General features: G+C 35.1%; 1 protein-coding gene across 26 annotated transcripts in view; it reads right to left on the reverse strand.

The window, feature by feature from the left end:
* The window catches only part of LOC145241306 (voltage-dependent L-type calcium channel subunit beta-1-like), a 375341-nt gene that overhangs the window by 38706 nt on the left and 317034 nt on the right, over window positions 1-19601 (reverse strand). For all 26 annotated transcript variants that reach the window (XM_080104103.1, XM_080104102.1, XM_080104101.1 and 23 more), the window contains one exon: window positions 684-806. In XM_080104103.1, the coding sequence (XP_079960229.1) occupies window positions 684-806 (123 nt within the window). The remainder of the gene's footprint in view (window positions 1-683; window positions 807-19601) is intronic.

Below are 19601 nucleotides of genomic sequence, written 5' to 3' on the forward strand. Positions count from 1 at the left end.
CCTATTCATAAATCAGGTTCTCTCCATTTAGCACCCTGCACCTGAGGTCATTCTCATTGAGCAAAATGAAGGCTATATAAACCCTTAAAGAACATGTAGCAATTATATAATATACAAACACATTAGGTTTCTTTTTAAAATTTATAAGATAATATATAATAGTACTGCTTACTGCATAATTACTCTGAAGAAACAATAAAATTCATCTATATTCATCCACTTCTCTGAGAGAGTTGTTGGAATTCTCTTAAAAATTCTTGTGAAATTTGCTAAAATTATATTTCTTTTATGGGATATTAACATATAAACTAGTTTTGCAGTAGTAAGCCACTAACTTATTGCCAAAAGTGCAATGAAACTTTTTGTGTGAACTGCTTTGCTCCTTATCATAATGGGTAAATTTTATCTTGAATGTGTAGCCTCTTGATTTTTAAAATATATCAAATGTGTCCAATGTCCTATTTATAGGAGAGTCAATGTTTTGCTTTCTAAATAAAATTCTTTCCCTTTCAATTTGTGTATTCTAACCCATTTTTAGCCATTACACAAAGTTTCAACTCAATAGTAACAAATTTAGATACCCTGGAACTTAATAGGCTAATTTCATCCATTAATAGTAAGGATTATTCAGGATTTTTTTCTCCAGAAACAGAACAATGTTTTTCACCCTCCCCTCCACTTACCTCCAGTATGTGCAAGAAATCCTTGCATGTGAAGGAGATGGCATATCCATGAACTGGGGAGTCATCATCCAGTGAAGCATCAAAGGAAACATTTGTCCTCACAGCGAAGGCCACAGGTTTCCTCTGAAAAACAAAAAGGAACAATTCGTGTTAGGACGGAAGCACAAATATTTATAGGGTCAACAAAATTATATGGATGTTTATGTGTTAAACAGCAAAAAACTGAAGTAAATCTTTAGAAAAACAAAATAAAGCGTAAGAAACAATAAGAAAGATAATAGTTTCAATGCAACAATAAACACAGGGAAACTCGGCCTAAAATATGAAACGTGTTGCAGCAAAAATGAATAATCAAAACATGGTTTTTAATTGGCTACATTTTTTTTTGTAGAACATTCTTTTAACACCCTTAGTCTCACATACTCAGTCAGCTACTCAGTCGCTGCTAGAGAAAACACTTTGACCTCGAGTCTTGTTCTCTCTTTTTTTTTTCAATTCTTTCTAGATTGTTGATATGACACTGAAAACTGCTTTTAATATATTTCTCAAATCAGCATACCTCAAAATCTCAAAATACAAGAAATAAAATGATTATATTTTAATTTTCATCCTAACCTTGAAATTATCACAACAATCACAATCGCATTCCAAATGCAATGCCTACTCCCACCTCCATCTACATCTCGTTACTATCTAGCTTATAATTCTTATTTACTATCCTGTTTTCCTGATCACCAAATTACAGAACCATAAAATCTGAAAAAAAATGCATTTATTTTTTATAAGTATCAGATAGAATTGTGTTGATGACACTGTAAAATGTATCATTTATCGCATGATCACATTCTTTGTAATCTTTTGCAAAACTCTTTCAAGTTGTTTAGATTTATTTCATTAAATTGCATTTAAATTATACCAAATTAGTTTTTCCATTTTCTATTAGTTAAACATTAGTGTTTCAAGCTTGGTAATAGGCTACATAAAATTTGTTTGCAAAAAACATTTATTCTTAAAAACCTGTAATATTTTTTCTATTCTTACAATTAGTTCATAGAAATGCTGTTTAAAAAAATACATTAAATAGTTTTGGGTGGACCTGAAGAATCTTGCAACCTATCTCTATTTTTTATTTTCATTTTTTTTTTTTTTTTCAGTGGATTATTATCGAATGGACACTAGTCTACCAGATTATCAAAAAAAAAAAAAAAAAAAAAAAAAAAAAAAAATGAAAAAAAAAAAATTAATATTTAAATATTTGTTCAGTTTCTATTGCAACATTTTAGTAAATAGATCATCCATTTTAGAACAACTAAATGTTTTTAGGCAAAATTTCACAAATTTAGCATTTTTAAAGCAGCTTAGTGTTTTTTTTAAAGATTATTTTAAAAAGTGAAATTAAAAAGAAAAAAACTAAACTACCTAAAAAGGGTAAATTTGCAAAATTAAGCCTAAAAACATTGAGTGGTTCTAAAATGGAAGATCAATATACTAGAACATTGCATTAGAAACCGAGCACTCCCTACAAATATTTAAATATTGACTTGTTTTTTGTTTTAATAATCTGGTAGACGTTTTTGGTCTGGTCTTTTTTTTTTTAATAATCTGGTAGTGTCCATTCAATAATAATCCGCTGAAAAAATTGAAAAAAAAAAAGACGAAAATAAACAATAAAGGATTGTTTAACATTTCCAAGATGATATAATAAAAGCCTCAGATTAATTTAAAAAATCAAACATATTTATTAACAGCAAAAGTTAAGCAACAATGAGTCTGGCCAGTACAAGTTGCGTGACCATTTGGGAATGCTAGGTGCTGTATGTACCGCACCAAGACCTAGAAATTTCCAGATATCTGGAGACGTGTTTAATGCACCCCTAGGCTTTGTTAAGATTTTATATATATATATATATATATATATATCTGTAGTAATGAATAGTGACATACAGTGATAAGTAGTGAGATTGTACATCTAAAAAAACAAAAATAAGTTTAAGGCTCATAAAATTATCAAGAATTTTTGACAAGGACTTGTGGCGCAATAGATTAAGAACTTTAAGTAATTCATGCTGATGAACAGTTCTTAGATTTTCAATTGCCCATATTCGGCAGTTTTGCTTGTTCATGAACCTGTTCAGATGACAATGGACTTCGTCGCTCATTATGATCACATTTCATTCTCTGGCTAATTGCTGAATGTGAACAACATAAGCTAAGCAAGACTGCAAATCTGTAGGTTGCAATATCCGTACCATTTTAATTTTGTATGGAAACAGGTGCAATTCCCTCAGAATTCTTTGAAGTGACCTTCTGGACATCACAATCTGAGTGGCCCATCTTCGAGTTCAAGTATCTGGATTTTCAGCAATGCTGTCTTCTACGAGTGCTATATTTTCAGCTATACGTACTGAACGTGGTCTGCCAGTTCATGGAAGATCACTGACTGAGCCCTGTTGCCGAAACTGTTTCACAACACGATCAATTGTGCTCTGATTGGGAGCTTGTCTGGCAATGATAGGCTCTTTGAGTTAAGACTATGGAACAAGGATTTTTGCAATAAAGCTCAATAATAATTTTAGTTCATGCCTCAGTGCTAAATTTTTTCATGATCAATTGTCAATGTTTTATCTTCAAAATTCTGAAAAAAAAAAAAAAGGAAAATTTATTAAATGTTAAAGTTATTATTGATTCAAAATAATGTGTGACTTTTGCGCCACCCTGTGAAATTACAGCCAAAAGTATCACTGGGCTTCATTTCTATTTTGTTTTCTGTACAAGTCTAAAAACTTAGTGCTTTCCAAAGTTTGATAATTCTGCATAATCTACATATCAAATAATTATTCCATATTATTAAATCAAAATATATAACGTTTTTTTTTTTTTTTTTTAACATTTAGTTGCTTATATTTACTTGTTTAATTGAGAAGACATATATATATTTTTTAAATAAAGGCATTTTCAATATTTTTTATTTCTTACACATATATACAAAAGAATTTATAATACAGGGTGGAATGATAAAAATGTCGTCCAAGAAAAGACAACATGATTCCATTACCGTTTGATGAAAACCGGTTTTCATTTTTTGTTGCAGACAATCTACTAGTTGGACAGTTGTGTACAAATCCCAAGAGCGATAGGAGCTTCTATCATGTCTAAAAGTGACACAATATTCAACAAGTGAGATCGAGATGCTCTCTACTGATCCAAGTTATAACAACAGGTCCATTGCCAGCACTCTAAAAATGCATTGCTGGATTGCCACGAATAACAGGGATGTGTTCAGTGTGATGAAAACAAATTTTCCTGCCATGGTTATGGTCTTTGGTGTGATTTCAAGTGAGGGTTTGAAAGTCAACACCAAAATGTACCTGGATGTGCTGAAGAGTGCGGCGATCCCCTTATGTAATCAAATGGCTGCTGGCAGACCCAGGGTGAGGCAGCAGGATTCGGCACTGGCCTATAAGTCCAAAGAGACCCAGGCCTGACTTCAGGAGGAGTGCTAAGACTTTGTACCCTTCCCTCACTGTACATGTGGTTGGAAGCTCCATAAATATTATAGAACCGAACCAAGATTCGGATACAAACTATGCTTACATCAGGCACAAGCTCAATGCAAATGGCTTTCACATTTATGCATATGAAAATGAATATATCTTTTAAGATTTACAAAACCGAATAATGTTATATAATTTTTTATCAACGATTAAAATCATTTTTTTATGAGACTTTCATTGTTAATAAACTTTTTTTTTCTTTAAAAAAACAAAATAAAAAAAACATCAAGTCTTCTTTGAAAAAATTGTCTTAAAATGAAAGTTTCATAAAAAATCATATTAATTATTTAATAAAAAATTATATAACATTCGGTTTTCATATTTTCAAATTAAACTTAGGAAATAATGTTTTCAAAGATGTGACAGTTTCTCTAATATAGTTTGCAAGATTTTTCATCTCCTTGTACCCATATGTGACCCGTGCAATTTTTGTCAGTATGTTGCAACTTAAATCTGTGCTTTGTTAAAATATTTAGACATCACTGTTTTCACAGATTGCTTCGCACATTGAATCTAATACTCAAATAATCTCAATTTTCGTCACTGTCACGACAAAACACAAATGTTTATAGTAATGATGGCTTTCAATTATTAGCAATTTTGTAAAATGGTTGATGTTTGACAATTAAAGTAGGATAGACCTTGGAAGTTGAGTGTTAAAATTCTCAAACAAAATAAGTTTTAAAATAACAGATGGAAAAACGTGATTTGAAGTCATATGTTAAAAGATGTGAGTTGAATTACATCATAGCAAGGATTAGTTTGAATATATACAAGCAGAGATTGGGGGTTAAGAAGAGAAGGGAGCTAGAGAGAGGACTAAATGGACGGAGAGTGGAGCGTTGGAGACAGGGCCTGTAATGGCCCTGTATGGGAGAAATGCAGAATTTAAAGATGCATGCAATCTTCCAACCGGGAAACATTTAGAATAAAAGCTGTCTGAAAATATAACCGGAACCTTCTTTGGATGGATGCTCACTTCAGCTTTTGCTGGTTCATCAACCAAGATCCCCAGATGAATGAAGGTCATGTTTTCCTGTTTGGCAAGATATAATTCCCCAGAAGATGTTCCGTCCCTTTGTTGTTAAGGAAATGATTGTTGATAAATTGTTATATGTCCTGTTGAACTGTTGTTGAAGGTGATATATCTGGTTATTATATGTGTTAAAAATGTACATACACACACAACGAACATTACATAAACGACTATATAACATGTACAAGGCTGGTTCCCTCGTTTATACATACCTATTGTATATACACTAGCGATATATACCTCCAATACAGAACCCATCAATATAACATATCGATATTTTATAGAATTAGCAATTCTGCAAAGTATTCTTAAAATCCCTTCAGAATCATTACAAACATTTCTTGTAAGCGAGTTTATTTGTAATCAATTTGAATATAAAACCAGTTGCGTTACATGTTGAAGTCTAATAACCTATGAAATAGAATCAATGAATCATTAACGTCTTCAGTTGATGTTGAAGACATTCATCACGTGGCACTTGTTGTTAAGTTGGCTCAAACAACTCAAACTACTTGTTGGACATTTATCTGATTCTTCCACTTGCTAAATAGACATGTCTTATAGTGTTTCTGTTAAAATTTTTCTCCACTGATACCACAAGATTGGGCAAGCTAAATCCATATGTCCAGTTTCTTTTGAAGTTTTTTCTAGATTGATGCCATGAGAAATATCATCAGCCAGATTGTCAACAGAGGGCACATATTCGTAATGACTTTCCACGCCAAATTCTTTGTTTAACAGTCACCTCATTTCTGAATGTCTCTAATTCTCTTTCTGCTTTTTTAAATTTTTTTTTTATTACATTTTCACCCCAAACAAGGCACATTGCCACTTTGGTGTAGGGGGCTACTATCAGGGTCAGCAACTACTGGGGCACTATGTAGGGATTTGGGCAGCAAGATGTCAGTTCACGTTGCACTTGAACTTCTGCAAGTCAGTACAGTTAGGGAAGCAGGATCCTGGAATGGAATTCCAGAGTCTAGCGGTTCTGGGGAAGAAACTACTGGAGTAGAAAGATCTTTTACATCTAGGGATCTCTACTGTGTGGGGGTGGGATTTAGCTGCCTGTCGGGTTTGTCGAGGGTGTCTGCGTCGTGGGGGCACAAGTGTCTGCAGTTCGTCAGAGCATTCACCATTAAAATACTTGTAGAACAAGCAGAGGGACGCAACGTTTCGTCGATGAGACAGAGGCTGAAGCTTAGATGCCAGTTCAAGGCCTATCAGATTGGCGACTCTTTTTTGAACCTTGTCTAGGAGCGAGAGACTAGTAGTAGACGCACCAGCCCAGATGTGACAGCAATACTTCATACATGGGCGAATAGTGGCCTTATAGAGATACAGGATAATTTTGAGGTGTCAGTAGTTTTCTAGCACGGTAGAGAGAGCCTACCTTTTTTGCAGCGGCCCTGGCAATGTTTTCAATATAATTGTTCCAGCTCATGTTTCCTGTGAACGTTAGGCCAAGCAGTTTGAAAGATGTACTCTCAGACAGGGAGTCACTGGCCATTGCTATTGGTGGCAGAGAAGGTTTCTTGTAGTTATTGAAGGAAACCAGTTTAGTCTTGGCAGCATTGAATGTGACCATCCATTTATGTCCCCATTCCACTACAGATTGGAGGTCATCCTCTAGTGTTTTTGCCATTTCTTTAGATATGTGTTCATTTGTTTTCCTGTCATGCTTGTTATAGAGTGTAGTGTCATCAGCATATATACCCATCTCAGAGGCAGTTTTGTCGGGGAGGTGATTAATAAATATCAGGAACAATAGAGGTCCAAGAATAGACCCCTGAGGCACTCCCGCATTTATATCACACTGTTTAGATGTTCGACCATCGAGGACAACCTGGATTTTTCTCTTATCTAAGAAGGATTTAATTATGCTAAGTATTCTACCAGTGATACCGTATGATTTAATTTTCCTGAGGAGACCCTTGTGCTATACCCTGTCAAAAGCCTTAGATATATCTAGAGCTACCGCTCTGCCCTCCCCCGCTTTGTCCAGTGAATGGTATATACGTTCAGAGATTACATTGAGGATGTCAGCTGTGGAACGGGCTTGTCTAAATCCATATTGTTTGTCAGTCAGAAGTTTAGCATCTGTAAGGTGCCGGACTAGAGCATGATTAATTATGGTCTCAAATATTTTGGTGAAAAGTGGGAGGAGGCTAATGGGGCGATAATTTGATGGGTTAGTTCTTTCGCCAGAATTCTTGAATATTGGTACCACAGAAGTGGTTTTCCAACAACCCGGAAAGCAGGATTCATTAAGGCATTTGTTGTAGAGTTTGGAGAGAACTGGAGCTACTTCGGCTGAGCACTTTTTTAATAGCACAGCTGGGATGAGATCAGATCCACATGCTTTTGAAGTGTCAAGATTTTTTATGATAGCATGTACCTGAGCAAGGGTGATTTTTAGATCGTCTAGCGTGGCATCTGTCTGCAAAGGAAAGTCAGGCAGGGGGTGGTTGGAAGGGTCCAGTGTGGAGTTCGAGGCAAACCGGCTGGCAAGCATATTAGCTTTGTCGGTTGCTGAGCAAAAAACCTCGTGATTTTTGGTTAGTGGGGGAATTGTTGATTGCCCATTATTTACTACACTGTTGTAGATTTTCCAGAAGTCACGATTTCCCAATTTTTGTGCTTTGATGCGTTTTTTATTGGTTTCAGTAAATTCTCTCTTGGCTGTCGCTATTTCTTTCTTAACGTTATTTCTAGCTTCTATGTACTTCTGTTTGTTTAAACTGGACTTATGTCGGTTAAATCTGCGGTATGCATGCTGCCTTTGAGCAATGGCAGTTGCGCAAGTCGAAGTAAACCATTGGGGAGAGTGGGGCTTGCTATAAAATTTCCGCATGGGAACATGTGCTTCCATTGCGGTTTTGAACCATTCATTGGTCTCATTTGCGCACTGTTCAGCAGGAAGAGAAAAAATATTTCCCCATGGGGCATCTCTGATAAGATCTCTGATGGCTTCCCAGTCAGCCTTTTTATAATATCTCGTTGTTTTGAGTACTGGCTCTTCAGTTTTGGGTCTAGAATTTAGGGCGATTTCTACCATTATCATTGCATGGTCAGCGTTCCCGAGTGGGCTGTCAGCATTTGTTGTACAATCCTCGGGAACTGTAGTCAGAAACAGATCTAGCAGGAATCTAGAGAAACGGGTTGGAAACGTAACTATTTGTGATAGGGAGTGAGATATAGCAAAACTATGTGTTGTGCTGCCCGCTGCATCTGTGTGAGTAGAGAATCCAAGCCAGTTTTTGTGGTGAACATTAAAGTCACCAAATATATGGACTTGGGCGCTAGTGTCGAGGGAGAGTGCTGTGTCACTACTGTCAGAGACTTTGTTTATTATGGTGCAGTCCTGGGTCGAGGGAGAGCGGTAGAGAAGTAACTAATGTTGTGTTGCATGTTTAGTCTAAAGCACATAAAAGCTTGATCATCCGATTCTAGGTTTGTTTCTCTAGTTAAGGGAAGGGTATTACGAATGTAAACTCCAAGCCTGTGCATGTGTCTGGAGTCCTTATGACAGAGTAGAAGATATCCAGGTATGTTAAAGTAGTTAGAGGGGATGGAGGAGTGTAGGTTAACCTACTATCCGGGGTATTTGTTAAGAGAAATGCTTCAACATCAGCTAAATTAGTTCTAAGCCCACGGATATTTGTGAATGCAAGCCTCAAGGGAGGAGGCAAGTTGGATTTGTTTGACTCTAAGCCTGGTTTAAGCTTATTTTTAGATTGTACTGTCGTCATATTTTTTAAAGAGTTTCAGTTTAGGTAAGGGGGAGCTGAACAAGAGATTATGCAGAGCATCAGACATGCATCACAAGTAGACCATCAGCTGACCTTTCTTCAATTAGGATTGTGGCCCCAGGAAAGCCCACCGGGGATGAGTGCAGGGTCCCTTTCCATGCGCGACATGGCACTACAAACATCCTGATATTTTACAACTATTGATGGAGAAGCCGCTCTAAGCGCTACCAAAGAGTTAGGGCTCCTGTACTACCAGTCGGAAACAGCAGCCAGGAACTGTCAATCCAGTACCCTCAGCCCATCAGAAGAAGATCACCCCAATCTAATTGCACAGGCATGCGTGGTACTCAAGCACTCCCAAGTGCCCAGTTATGAGGGGTGGGATGTGTCGGGAGTGGGGGAACGGCATTCAATGCCCGAGACAAGAAACAAGATCTACCACTAAGTGTTTTGTCGATTCACCTGTGATAGTGTCTCTGCGCCTGACTAATAGGCAAAGAAGGAGTATGGAAGGCGGCGATAGACAGAGCCTATCTACTCCTTAAGCAATTTAGGTTTGCAGACCGGTAATTTGTTTGAGTCACCAGCTCTAGGAAGGTTGTCGTCCAAGACTGGCGAGGCCTCCCTCCCCTTTGGTTTAGTTTCAGAGTTTTCCTTTTCCTAGACAGGTGATCTGGGAAGATCTACTGGGTCCATCAGCCCTGAGAGGGTTTGCTCCGTGCTTGGGTCCTACTCCAGGTATTTCTGCGACCCCGCGTGGTTAGTTAATGTTATAGGGTTAGTTTGTAGAGGTTATATATCTAATGAATAGTTACACTCCTCAAAGTTATTTAGGGGCATGCAGTGGGAGCAGTTTTGAGGGGAGGCTTGTTAGAAAAGCGTTAGTGCGGATTAAGACTTTTACCTTAGGTTTTTTCATTTTTTATTTTTTATAACTTTATGTTAGTTTGGGTTCAGGATAACGTTATAGTTTGAGTAGGTATTAGGAATTGAGCTAAGAAATTTTACCCAGTCACTGTATATTTAGGTTTACGGAGGTTAGGGTGTAGGTGCAGTACACTCAGGAACTGGAGGTACATTTTAGGTGTATTCTGCTGTATAGACTTTTTGTTTTGATATTTTTTGCGAGTAGCGATGATAGTATAATTTGTGCCTCTACAAAAACAAAGAAATTTTCATTGTTAATGTCAAAGTAAGATTTCAGTAGAGCTTTGAATGCCGAATATATTGCAAGCAACTCCATTGTGGGTAATGTTTTGATTTTCATAGGAGCTTCTTTCACCTTAGAAAATTTTAGAATACACTTTCGATTCTGCATGCTGTAAACAACAAATCCATATGCTTGAGGTGACACAAAACAAATATTATTTCATTGTTTACAACATGTTAGGAAAAATACATATGTTGATCAGAAATCTATTCATCATCATCATATGATGCATGAAGCTGAAGATTCTTTTGTTAGCATTGGTTTCCCTGATATTTTTCTAGTCAGAATTATTTCTAAAAAGACATAGTACTTACAGGAGGGACTACGTGAAGGTTGCCAACATTATAAGTTAAAGTGATTTTTATAAGAAGCTGGATTTGAACTTGGGATATCCAGGTTGTCAGTCCGTGCCATTAATCACTTGACCACCATAACACAAAGTGACAGCAAGTAAAATATTTAGGTTGTTTCGGTCAAAACATTTCTTTTTTTTAGAATTTGTTCTTAACTGAAATGTTGGTTAACATGCCTAAAGTATTTAATGATGCATCTAACAAGTCTGTCCATTAATGTATTTAACGATTCCTTCTGCTTATCACTTGAAAATGTCAACTCGTATTTCAATTTACTTACCTTGGCCTTCCCTGGAGTTATTGAATTCTAATGGAATGTTGAAATTATCAAATCAGATAAAGTTGTTCTGATTGACCTACATTTATTTTTTAAGATGATCTTTTCAACTCTCTTCATAGAAACATCCGAATAAGTTTTCATAAGAAAATCTATTGGATAAAAATTTTTGTCAGGATATATCAGGATATATCTTTAATATTTTCTGAGAGAAATAAAAATTCGTGCTGGCAGTGACCAATAGATAATGATAGCTTTCTCAGTTGCATAACGCAGTTAAATTGCTACAACAAGCAATGTAGAATCATTTTCATGTGCGAAAAGATAAGCACTACTTTTGTTTAGGATTATTACACAACAAAGTAATGTTTTTCTTTTTTTCACAAGGGACTCACCACTTATCAAGGGACGAAAGCCACTTGAGGATAAGGATTAATGAATGTATGATGGTCATAGTAATAGTTAGTGGTGGAAATAAGGTAGAAATGGATTATTTAGGGGGATGGCTCAACAAGAACTTGTTTACATTGGACTTGAAGATGACCATAGCAGGCCAGCCGAACAGAATTTCACAGGTGGACAGTTCTAGGACAGAAGCCTTGTTCATGGAATTTGCATTTAGATTTAGGCATTGATAGAGAGTGGGAGAAATTATTGATGGTGGTTGTAGCTAGACAAATACTTTTTGTGAAAGTTTGTTGTTAAATTTCTACTTCTCTTTCAATAAATTTCCATTTTGCAAACAAAGTGTATTTTACAGAGACTAGATCTTTACAAAGCCACAATTTGCCCATTCAGGCAATATTGTTACCACATCTGGGTGTGTGCATCTACCGCTAATCTCTTTACTCTTAGGCAGGGTCAAAAAAGAGTCTCAAATCTAACAGGTCTCACACTATTGACCAAGCTTCAACCTCTGTCCCATGGCCACAATGTTGCATCCCTTTGCCTGTGTTACAAGTAATTGAATGGAATGTGCTCTGATCAACTTACAGTACTTGTGTCCCCTTGACATACATACTCCTAATTAACCCAACACACAGCAAAATTCCACCTCTTCACTGTTGAGATTCGTAAATACTAGAAAACCTTCTACTCTTGGTCTGCCATACTTTGGAATTTCGTCTTTGTTTCCTGCTTCCCTGACTGTACTAATCTGCAGAAGTTTAAATGTAATGTGAACATACATCTTGCTGCTCAACTCTCCACAATCCTAAATAGTAGCCCTTTACATTCAAGTGGCAATATGCCTTATTTGGAGTGAAAAAGAGTTAAAAATAAAACAAACTAAGAACATGTATTGAAAAATACATTATAAAAGTGTGTTTGCAGCTTAACAAAAATCCACTAATCTTTTGCTGCTCATTTATTTTACATCATTGGGACAGCTCTACATGTCTGTTCAGTAAAACTTTCAAATATAAAGAGACGTGAAATAGGATTTTTGCCATTTTCCACCAAATTGAATTCCCAGCAATTAGTTAATATTAAAAAATGTCTAAGTTACTTAATAAGGTGTGTTAGAAAACAAGGGAGATAATCTATTTGCTTAATATATCTTTAGGAATTGGCTTATGGATTCATGTGCAAAGTAGCATCTCATTTGTTAGGTTGAATATATGACATTTAAACTGGTATGGAAAAAAAAAAAAAAAAAAAAATTAGTTGCTATTTAGAACTTAGAAAGGATGCAATAATTTCAGTTCTTAGATAATGACACTGATATTTTTGTGGAAGTGATCTTGCTTGATTCTCTCCATGGTTAAAGAATGGAGATTTCTATGTAGTTAAGAATAATAAATTTATGGTTAGATTGTGTCATGAGAGAGAGAGAGAGAGAGAGAGAGAGAGAGAGAGAGAGAGAGAGAGAGAGAGAGAATAACATCATAGCCCTTCCCCCACAATACAACGTGTAAACAATGAATACACTTTGCCTATTGGATATATATTACAAGAAAGTGTGGACTTGGTACTGTACATGAAAAATCGTGTTCTATGTTAATTTATGCCTCAATAAGAATAATAATAAGAAGAAATGGCTATAATGTAGAAAGAGAGCATTATCATCAGTTTAACATCTATTTTATATGCTGGCAAACACTGTACAGCTTTTAGAAATTGATTTCCAAACTAACCAATCTCTACCCAGGTCTTTATTTATCCTTCTTTCTTTCAAGTCCATTCTTATCGCTTTCTCCCATGTTTCCTTTGGCCTTCTTCTACTGAACTGAACCTGCTACCTCAACTGTTCTACATGTAGTAACCAAAGAACTCTTCTCCATCTTTTTAACATGGCCATACCATAGAGGTACTCTACCCTGCACACATCTTTCTATACTGTTCAAATTTAATCTTCATTAGAGGTTATCGGATCTAAACCTGTCTTTAAGACTCAGATTACACATGCATCATATCATTCTCATATCATTTTTCTCCATGCAACACATATCCTCAACCCTCACCGGCTCTAGTCTTCACTTCCATACACCATCACACTGCAAACACATGTCTGAAAGATTATTCTAGTTGACAGGAAATAAATTGATAATTTCGCCTTGCACATGAAAAACCATGTTCAATGTTAATTTAAGACTCCGTTCAAGATAAATTTTAATAAAAAATTATAAATTTTAATAAAAAATTATCAGATTGAGAAAATAGAAATCAATTATGAAAATGAAAGAAAAATGACGAACATGAAATTTTGTTGAGAAGAATCACAAATGTTTTTACATTTCTACAAGTGAAGAATATAATTGTAAGAATTATTCCAACATTAGATTTTACTATTTTCCCTGTCTTTCATTTATGAAATGGATTGCACAGTTCATATTTGCCATTCAGAAATCACGTTCAGAAATGAGTAACATTGGATTAGATTAAACGAAGAAAACTATATCCAACATTCACTTATGTGGAATCCTTTTCTGCATCAATTAATACATAGCAGTCATTCCCAACCTTTTTTACATGGCAGTACACTGCTGAGTTTGGAAAATTTTTGTGGCACACCTATCACAATAAATATTTTCTACTTGTAAAGCCTTTTTGCAAAGAAACAGTCATGATATGCTATGTAATAATGTATTAGAGAGATTTTATACAATCCAGAAATCAGTTGAAATCTAAATTTTAAAACGACAAATGATTATCATTTAAATTTTTTTAAACAATTCATACCACTAACAAGAATTAAAATACATTCATTTGGAAGATAATCTATACTGCTAATGCATAAAGTTAGATTAGCTTGAAATTGACTTTTTTTGTTACATGTGTATTTAGGAATCGTTTTGGTATCAAAATCGTCTGCATTATTCAGCTTCAATGCCAATTCCCAATACTTTGAAAAACTCCTGATTAATTGTCCAATCACTAATATAAACCATAAAAAAAAAACTTACCAATTAAACATTTAGATTACAGAAGTTTATTGATCTTATGATTAATAAAATTAAGTGCCTTTATTAAACAAAATGAAATTAAATAGCTTCTAGTTATTATCTTTTCGTGACATACCAATGATAATTCTGCAGAACCACGACACAGTGGTTGGGAACCAATGATGTCTGGTCATAGTTGCACTATGCTGGTTACAAACTGGCATTATTTCAGAGTTTTTCTTCTCCTAGACTAGTTGACATACCAAGGCTTGAGAGTCAAGTCTACCCTACTATTTCACCCATAGCTGGAGAGAGAACAGATTGTTTTATGCCTATTCAAGCTTATTAGTGACAGTAATCCAGTAGCCTTGTCAGAACTCGAACCCATCATGCTGAATCTGCAGTCCATGTCAGTAACATTCCTTATTTTCTATGCTGATTCATTTTGATAAAAAATAATACAAATATAAGTGAAACACCTTCCATATGAATCAGACTAGGTTCTATGTAAGCTTTTATTGGTTTTTGAACTGAAAATCAATTTCAAGAAGTTTGAGAACATAGAGACAATGCAGCTTCACATCATACTAGCCAATAGTAAACTCACTTAGTAAGCCTGTTCAATATGAATAATAATAATAATAATAATAATAATAATAATAATAATAATAATTATAAGAAGAAAAGAAGAAGATTATTTTGAAATAAATTTACATTTCTTTCAGTTTATTTCAGTTTTGGTAAATACAGTTCCAGTCTCACTAGTTTTGAATATGTTTATTTATATAAAAGTTAGGTATATATATATGTTTATATATACTTATATGTGTTGGATTCATTCATAAACTAATTAACAGATCATTATGAATTTTGAAACACTGCTGCTAAGTGTAAGAGTAGGTAATGTAGACTATATTTAATTTAGTTTTATGCAAAGGAAGTAAAAGAGGGTGTAGGGTGAAAGTCCTTAAAAATTCAGGTACGTTCGTTTTTTGTGAAATTTTAACAATGAAATTTGAGAATATTTCTTAATTGATTACCAATATCCAGTTTTTGGGGAATATTTTAAGAGTTTTTTTTAAGGGTGATAATCTTGGCATCGCCTTCCATTTACAAATTGAAATATCTTAGATTTGCATAGAATCTGATCCATGATTATTAAAAAGGTCTCCTGAATTTCAATTTCTCCCTAAAACCTCTTAAGCTTAAGCATCAAGTTTTAAAAAAATTTTTAGAACAAAAATCATGTAATCGATTTTGATAAAAATTGGAATTCTAATTCAGTGATTATTGTACTTTATTATTGCAAACAGTTCTATTCATGCATATATTTTAGACGGTGGATATAAAATTAAGATTAAAAAATAAATGCGTTTGCATCTATTGTCCTTTGTTTCACACATATATGATTCCTATTTTCCTAACAACCTTGAACAATCAATGGAAATATGGTGAATGCAAATTACATACAAGTAACAAGTTAGTAAAACAAACAAAAGTTAACTAACAGAATCCTGAAAACTTTTTTAAACTCATAATAATTCAATACTTTAGTTTTATAGAATAGAATAGTAAGACTATGCTGTAAAATTTGAGGAAACTAAGAAATTCCAATAGATCTACCCAGAAGTAATTTAACAGGAAAGGATGTTTTCACCAAATGTCCAACCTTTATCCATAATATAAAAAATTTTGTAAACAGAACAAAATGTTCTATTAAAATATAAAATAATCATTGAAATTAAAAGTAAAAGCAGATAGTTTATTAATTAAATGCCGTGTTTCAAACCAATATGGAAATGAGTTAATCGTATAACTTTGATCACATATGATTAGCATGTTAGAAAGATATTGTTCTTCTATTGTCAAACTGAAATCGACATCTTAACCTCACTTTTGTTAGAGCAAAAAATAAGTATAGAGATTAAGTAATGCAGCTAACAATTGCTACACATGTTTTTCTTGTTAATAAAGATGAAAGAAGAATATATTAACATGATTTTCATATAATATGAGTCTGATACAGCAAAGATTTAAATTATTTGCTGATTAGGAAAGAAGGACAAAACTCTTAAACGATGTGAAATATTTTTGGTGGAGAAATCGTTATACTGCATAAACCAATTATTTACAGTTTCATGCTGAAGAAAGCTCATGAGGCAAAAAGAAAGTTTATCTCCAGGAGAAAGATGTGGAGGCTGATTGTTGGATGTAATGAACCAAACTAATGGGTGCATGGAAGGACTCCCAAGGCATAGGGTGAGATTGCTGTGGAATGAGGTAGCTGAGAAGTGTATCAAAGAAAACCAGAAATGAAGGAGTGTTGGATAAAAGGTTTAGTGAATAAGGATGTGTATCTGAAGGCAAAGAGGGAAGCAAGAAGATACAGCATAATCACATCGACACACTGGTTCCCATCAGATCACTGAAGTTAAGCAACATTGAGGCTGGTCATTACTAAAATGGGTGGCCAATTTGGGAATTCCAGGCACTTTATGTAGGATGTCCACACCTCCCTGCAAAAATTGCAAAAAACCTAATGTCATCATCTCCCCTAATGGGATATATATGCGACTGGGGATCGCTTGTGAATTTCATACTCCCATGGAACTTCCTCTTTTGGAAGAAGGTGGTTAAACCTAAAATAGGGTTAGTGCTGTTACACACACACACACACACACACACACACACACACACACACAAGAAGATCAATAGATCAATATACAAAGCTAAAATAAGGCTGAGAAAGACAGGTTTCCAGATATATTACAAAGGGATGACCAAAGGTCCAAAGTATTCAGATGGCAAAGACAAATATAGATATTGTTGGAGAGAAGCATATGAGAAATGACATCTCATTATGGGAAATTGAATACTGAGTTTCCATGGAACTGCAAAAATCTATAAGTTGTAGAAGCAAGATCTGGTTCAGTTATAAGAATTGAGAAAAAATGGTATGGAAAGCATAGATGAAATGCAGTTTGGTTTTATGCCTGCACAAACTGGTGCTATATTTACCCTGAAACAAATGTAAGAGAGAGGGAAATACCTTAATAATAAGAATCTGTATTTTGTTTTTGTGGGTTTAGAAAAAGCTTTTGACAGAATGCCAAGAGAGATTGTTTGGTGGGCTTTATGTAAACTAGGGTCAAATGAGTGGTTAATGAAGGTTATTCAAGCAATGTACAGAAATACTTAAAGTTGTGTTAGAATTAATAGCACATTTAGTGAAAGTTTTAATGCTGAAGAAGGAATACATCACCGTTCTGTACTGAGTCTGTTGCTTTTCATTTATGTCTTAGAAACATTAACCATGAAATTTTGTACAGCTTGTCCAAAAGAGATTCTGTATGCTGAAGATTTAGTATTTGTCTATGAAATAATGGAAGGTCGACTTGATGGAGGAATGCTTTGGAAAGTAAAGGGAAAGTAAAGGTTTGAGAGTGAATATCACCAAGATAAAAGTGACGATCAGTGCATATTGTGTTAGAAAATCTCCCCAAAAGAGGAAAGTTCTCCTACTCTGTTAATGGGAAGGGAGTGAGGAGCAATTATGTGGCACTTGTAAGCATTGGATAAACAAGAAGTGCAGTAGAATTACTGGTAGATTGAAAGAGGATAAAAGAGAATAACCAGTTTGGGTGCAACGTAAGGGAATGGAGATGGATGGATGAGAACTCTAGATGTGCAGAAAGTATATTTGGATAGGGAAGTTATAGAGGTTGTTGAGGAATCTTATTGCCTTAGTGATACTATTAGAGCACAAGGTGGAGCAGGTACTACTGTGCTTGCAATGAATTTAGAGTGGATGTAGTAAATTCAGATAACTTTTGCTTTTACTAATTAATAGCACATTACAACATCGATCAAAAGAAGAGTCTATCAAGCATGTGTATGTAGTGTGATGATGTATGGATGTGAAATCTGGCCAGTGAGGCTTGTGGATATGCATTGCTTGGAGAGAAATGATGTGAGAATGATATGAGTGATGTCTAATGTGAGTCTGTAAGATAAGCTTAGTTTTGATGACTTTAGAGGAAGATTAAATCTGGACAGCATGGGTGTAGAACAGCAGACTGTGATGGTATGGCCATGTTGAAAGAATGGATGAAAGTTCTTGAGTCAGTAGATGTAGAACAGTTAAGGTAGCAGGTCCAGTTCGCAGAGAAAGATGAGTAAAACACATGAGGAATTGATAAAAATAGATTTGAGAAAGATAGATGAATAAAGATCTGGTCAGATGTTGAACCAATGATAATTATGATGAGGATGAGGATGATGATGATGACTGACTGACTGATCTTCTGTCTTGAGAAACAATGGCTATCCTCTGAAAGTGTGCTTGCAAGATGAAGAGTTTATAATGAAGCAAGAATTGCCCAATCTTCATTTCTCCTGAACCAACATTGCAAGTCAATAGGGAAGGGAAATCTAAGACGTGGATAAACAATGCTTGGATGAATACTAGTGTGATTTTAGAGATTTTCTTCTAGACTAGTTACTCTATCAATGTTTGAAGATCTAGTTTATCCAACTATTTCACTCATAGCTAGGTGAGTAGAGACGAGATTCATACCTTTCCCAATTGACTCTGCAACCATTTCCACTTCTAAATCTATGACACTTGGTATCTCACTACTGATGCAATTCTCTATCTGTATAAAAGCCAAGTACGTCCAAGGATGGAGTACTACTGCCACATCTGGGCAGGAGCTGCTAAAAACAGCCTATCCTGCCTTGACAGAGTACAAAATAAACTTAGCTTAGTGGGGGATGTCCTTCTCTTCCCTGCAGCCTCTCTCCCACAGAAGAGACGTTGCGAGCCTGTTTTGTTTTATTGTTATTTCCATGGCAAGTTCTCGTCTGAGCTCCAATCTGTTGTGCCCCCTCGCCAATCTTTCATGAGAAACACCCATCTGCCTGAAACTACTGTCAATAATTTTCCCCACTCTTTATCTGTGCCTAAATCCAAACGTAGATTCCATGAGCAGAGCTTCTTTCTCAAAAGTGCACGACTGTGGAACTCTCTTCGGTTTGCTTGTTTCCCACCTGACTACAATTTGGATGTCTTCAAGTCCAATATAAACAAGTTCCTGACAAACCGCCCTCTTAAGTAAGACACTATCAAATCTCCAATACTAATGATTACTACAATACTATCTCATTGAATTACTGTACACACAATAACCTTTATCCCTGAGTGGCCTCCGGGCCTTGATAAGTGGTGACCTCCATGTAAAAAAAAAAAATTCTCAAGTTGTCACTCATCCAAGTCTCGACAAGGCTCAGAATCACTTAATTTTGGTGATCCAACAAGAATCAGTGTTTAAATATGATACATCTGTAAAACTGAAAC

Source organism: Euprymna scolopes, chromosome 20, assembly GCF_053919585.1.
Source record: "Euprymna scolopes isolate OS-2025 chromosome 20, ASM5391958v1, whole genome shotgun sequence".
Lineage (NCBI taxonomy): Eukaryota > Metazoa > Mollusca > Cephalopoda > Sepiida > Sepiolidae > Euprymna > Euprymna scolopes.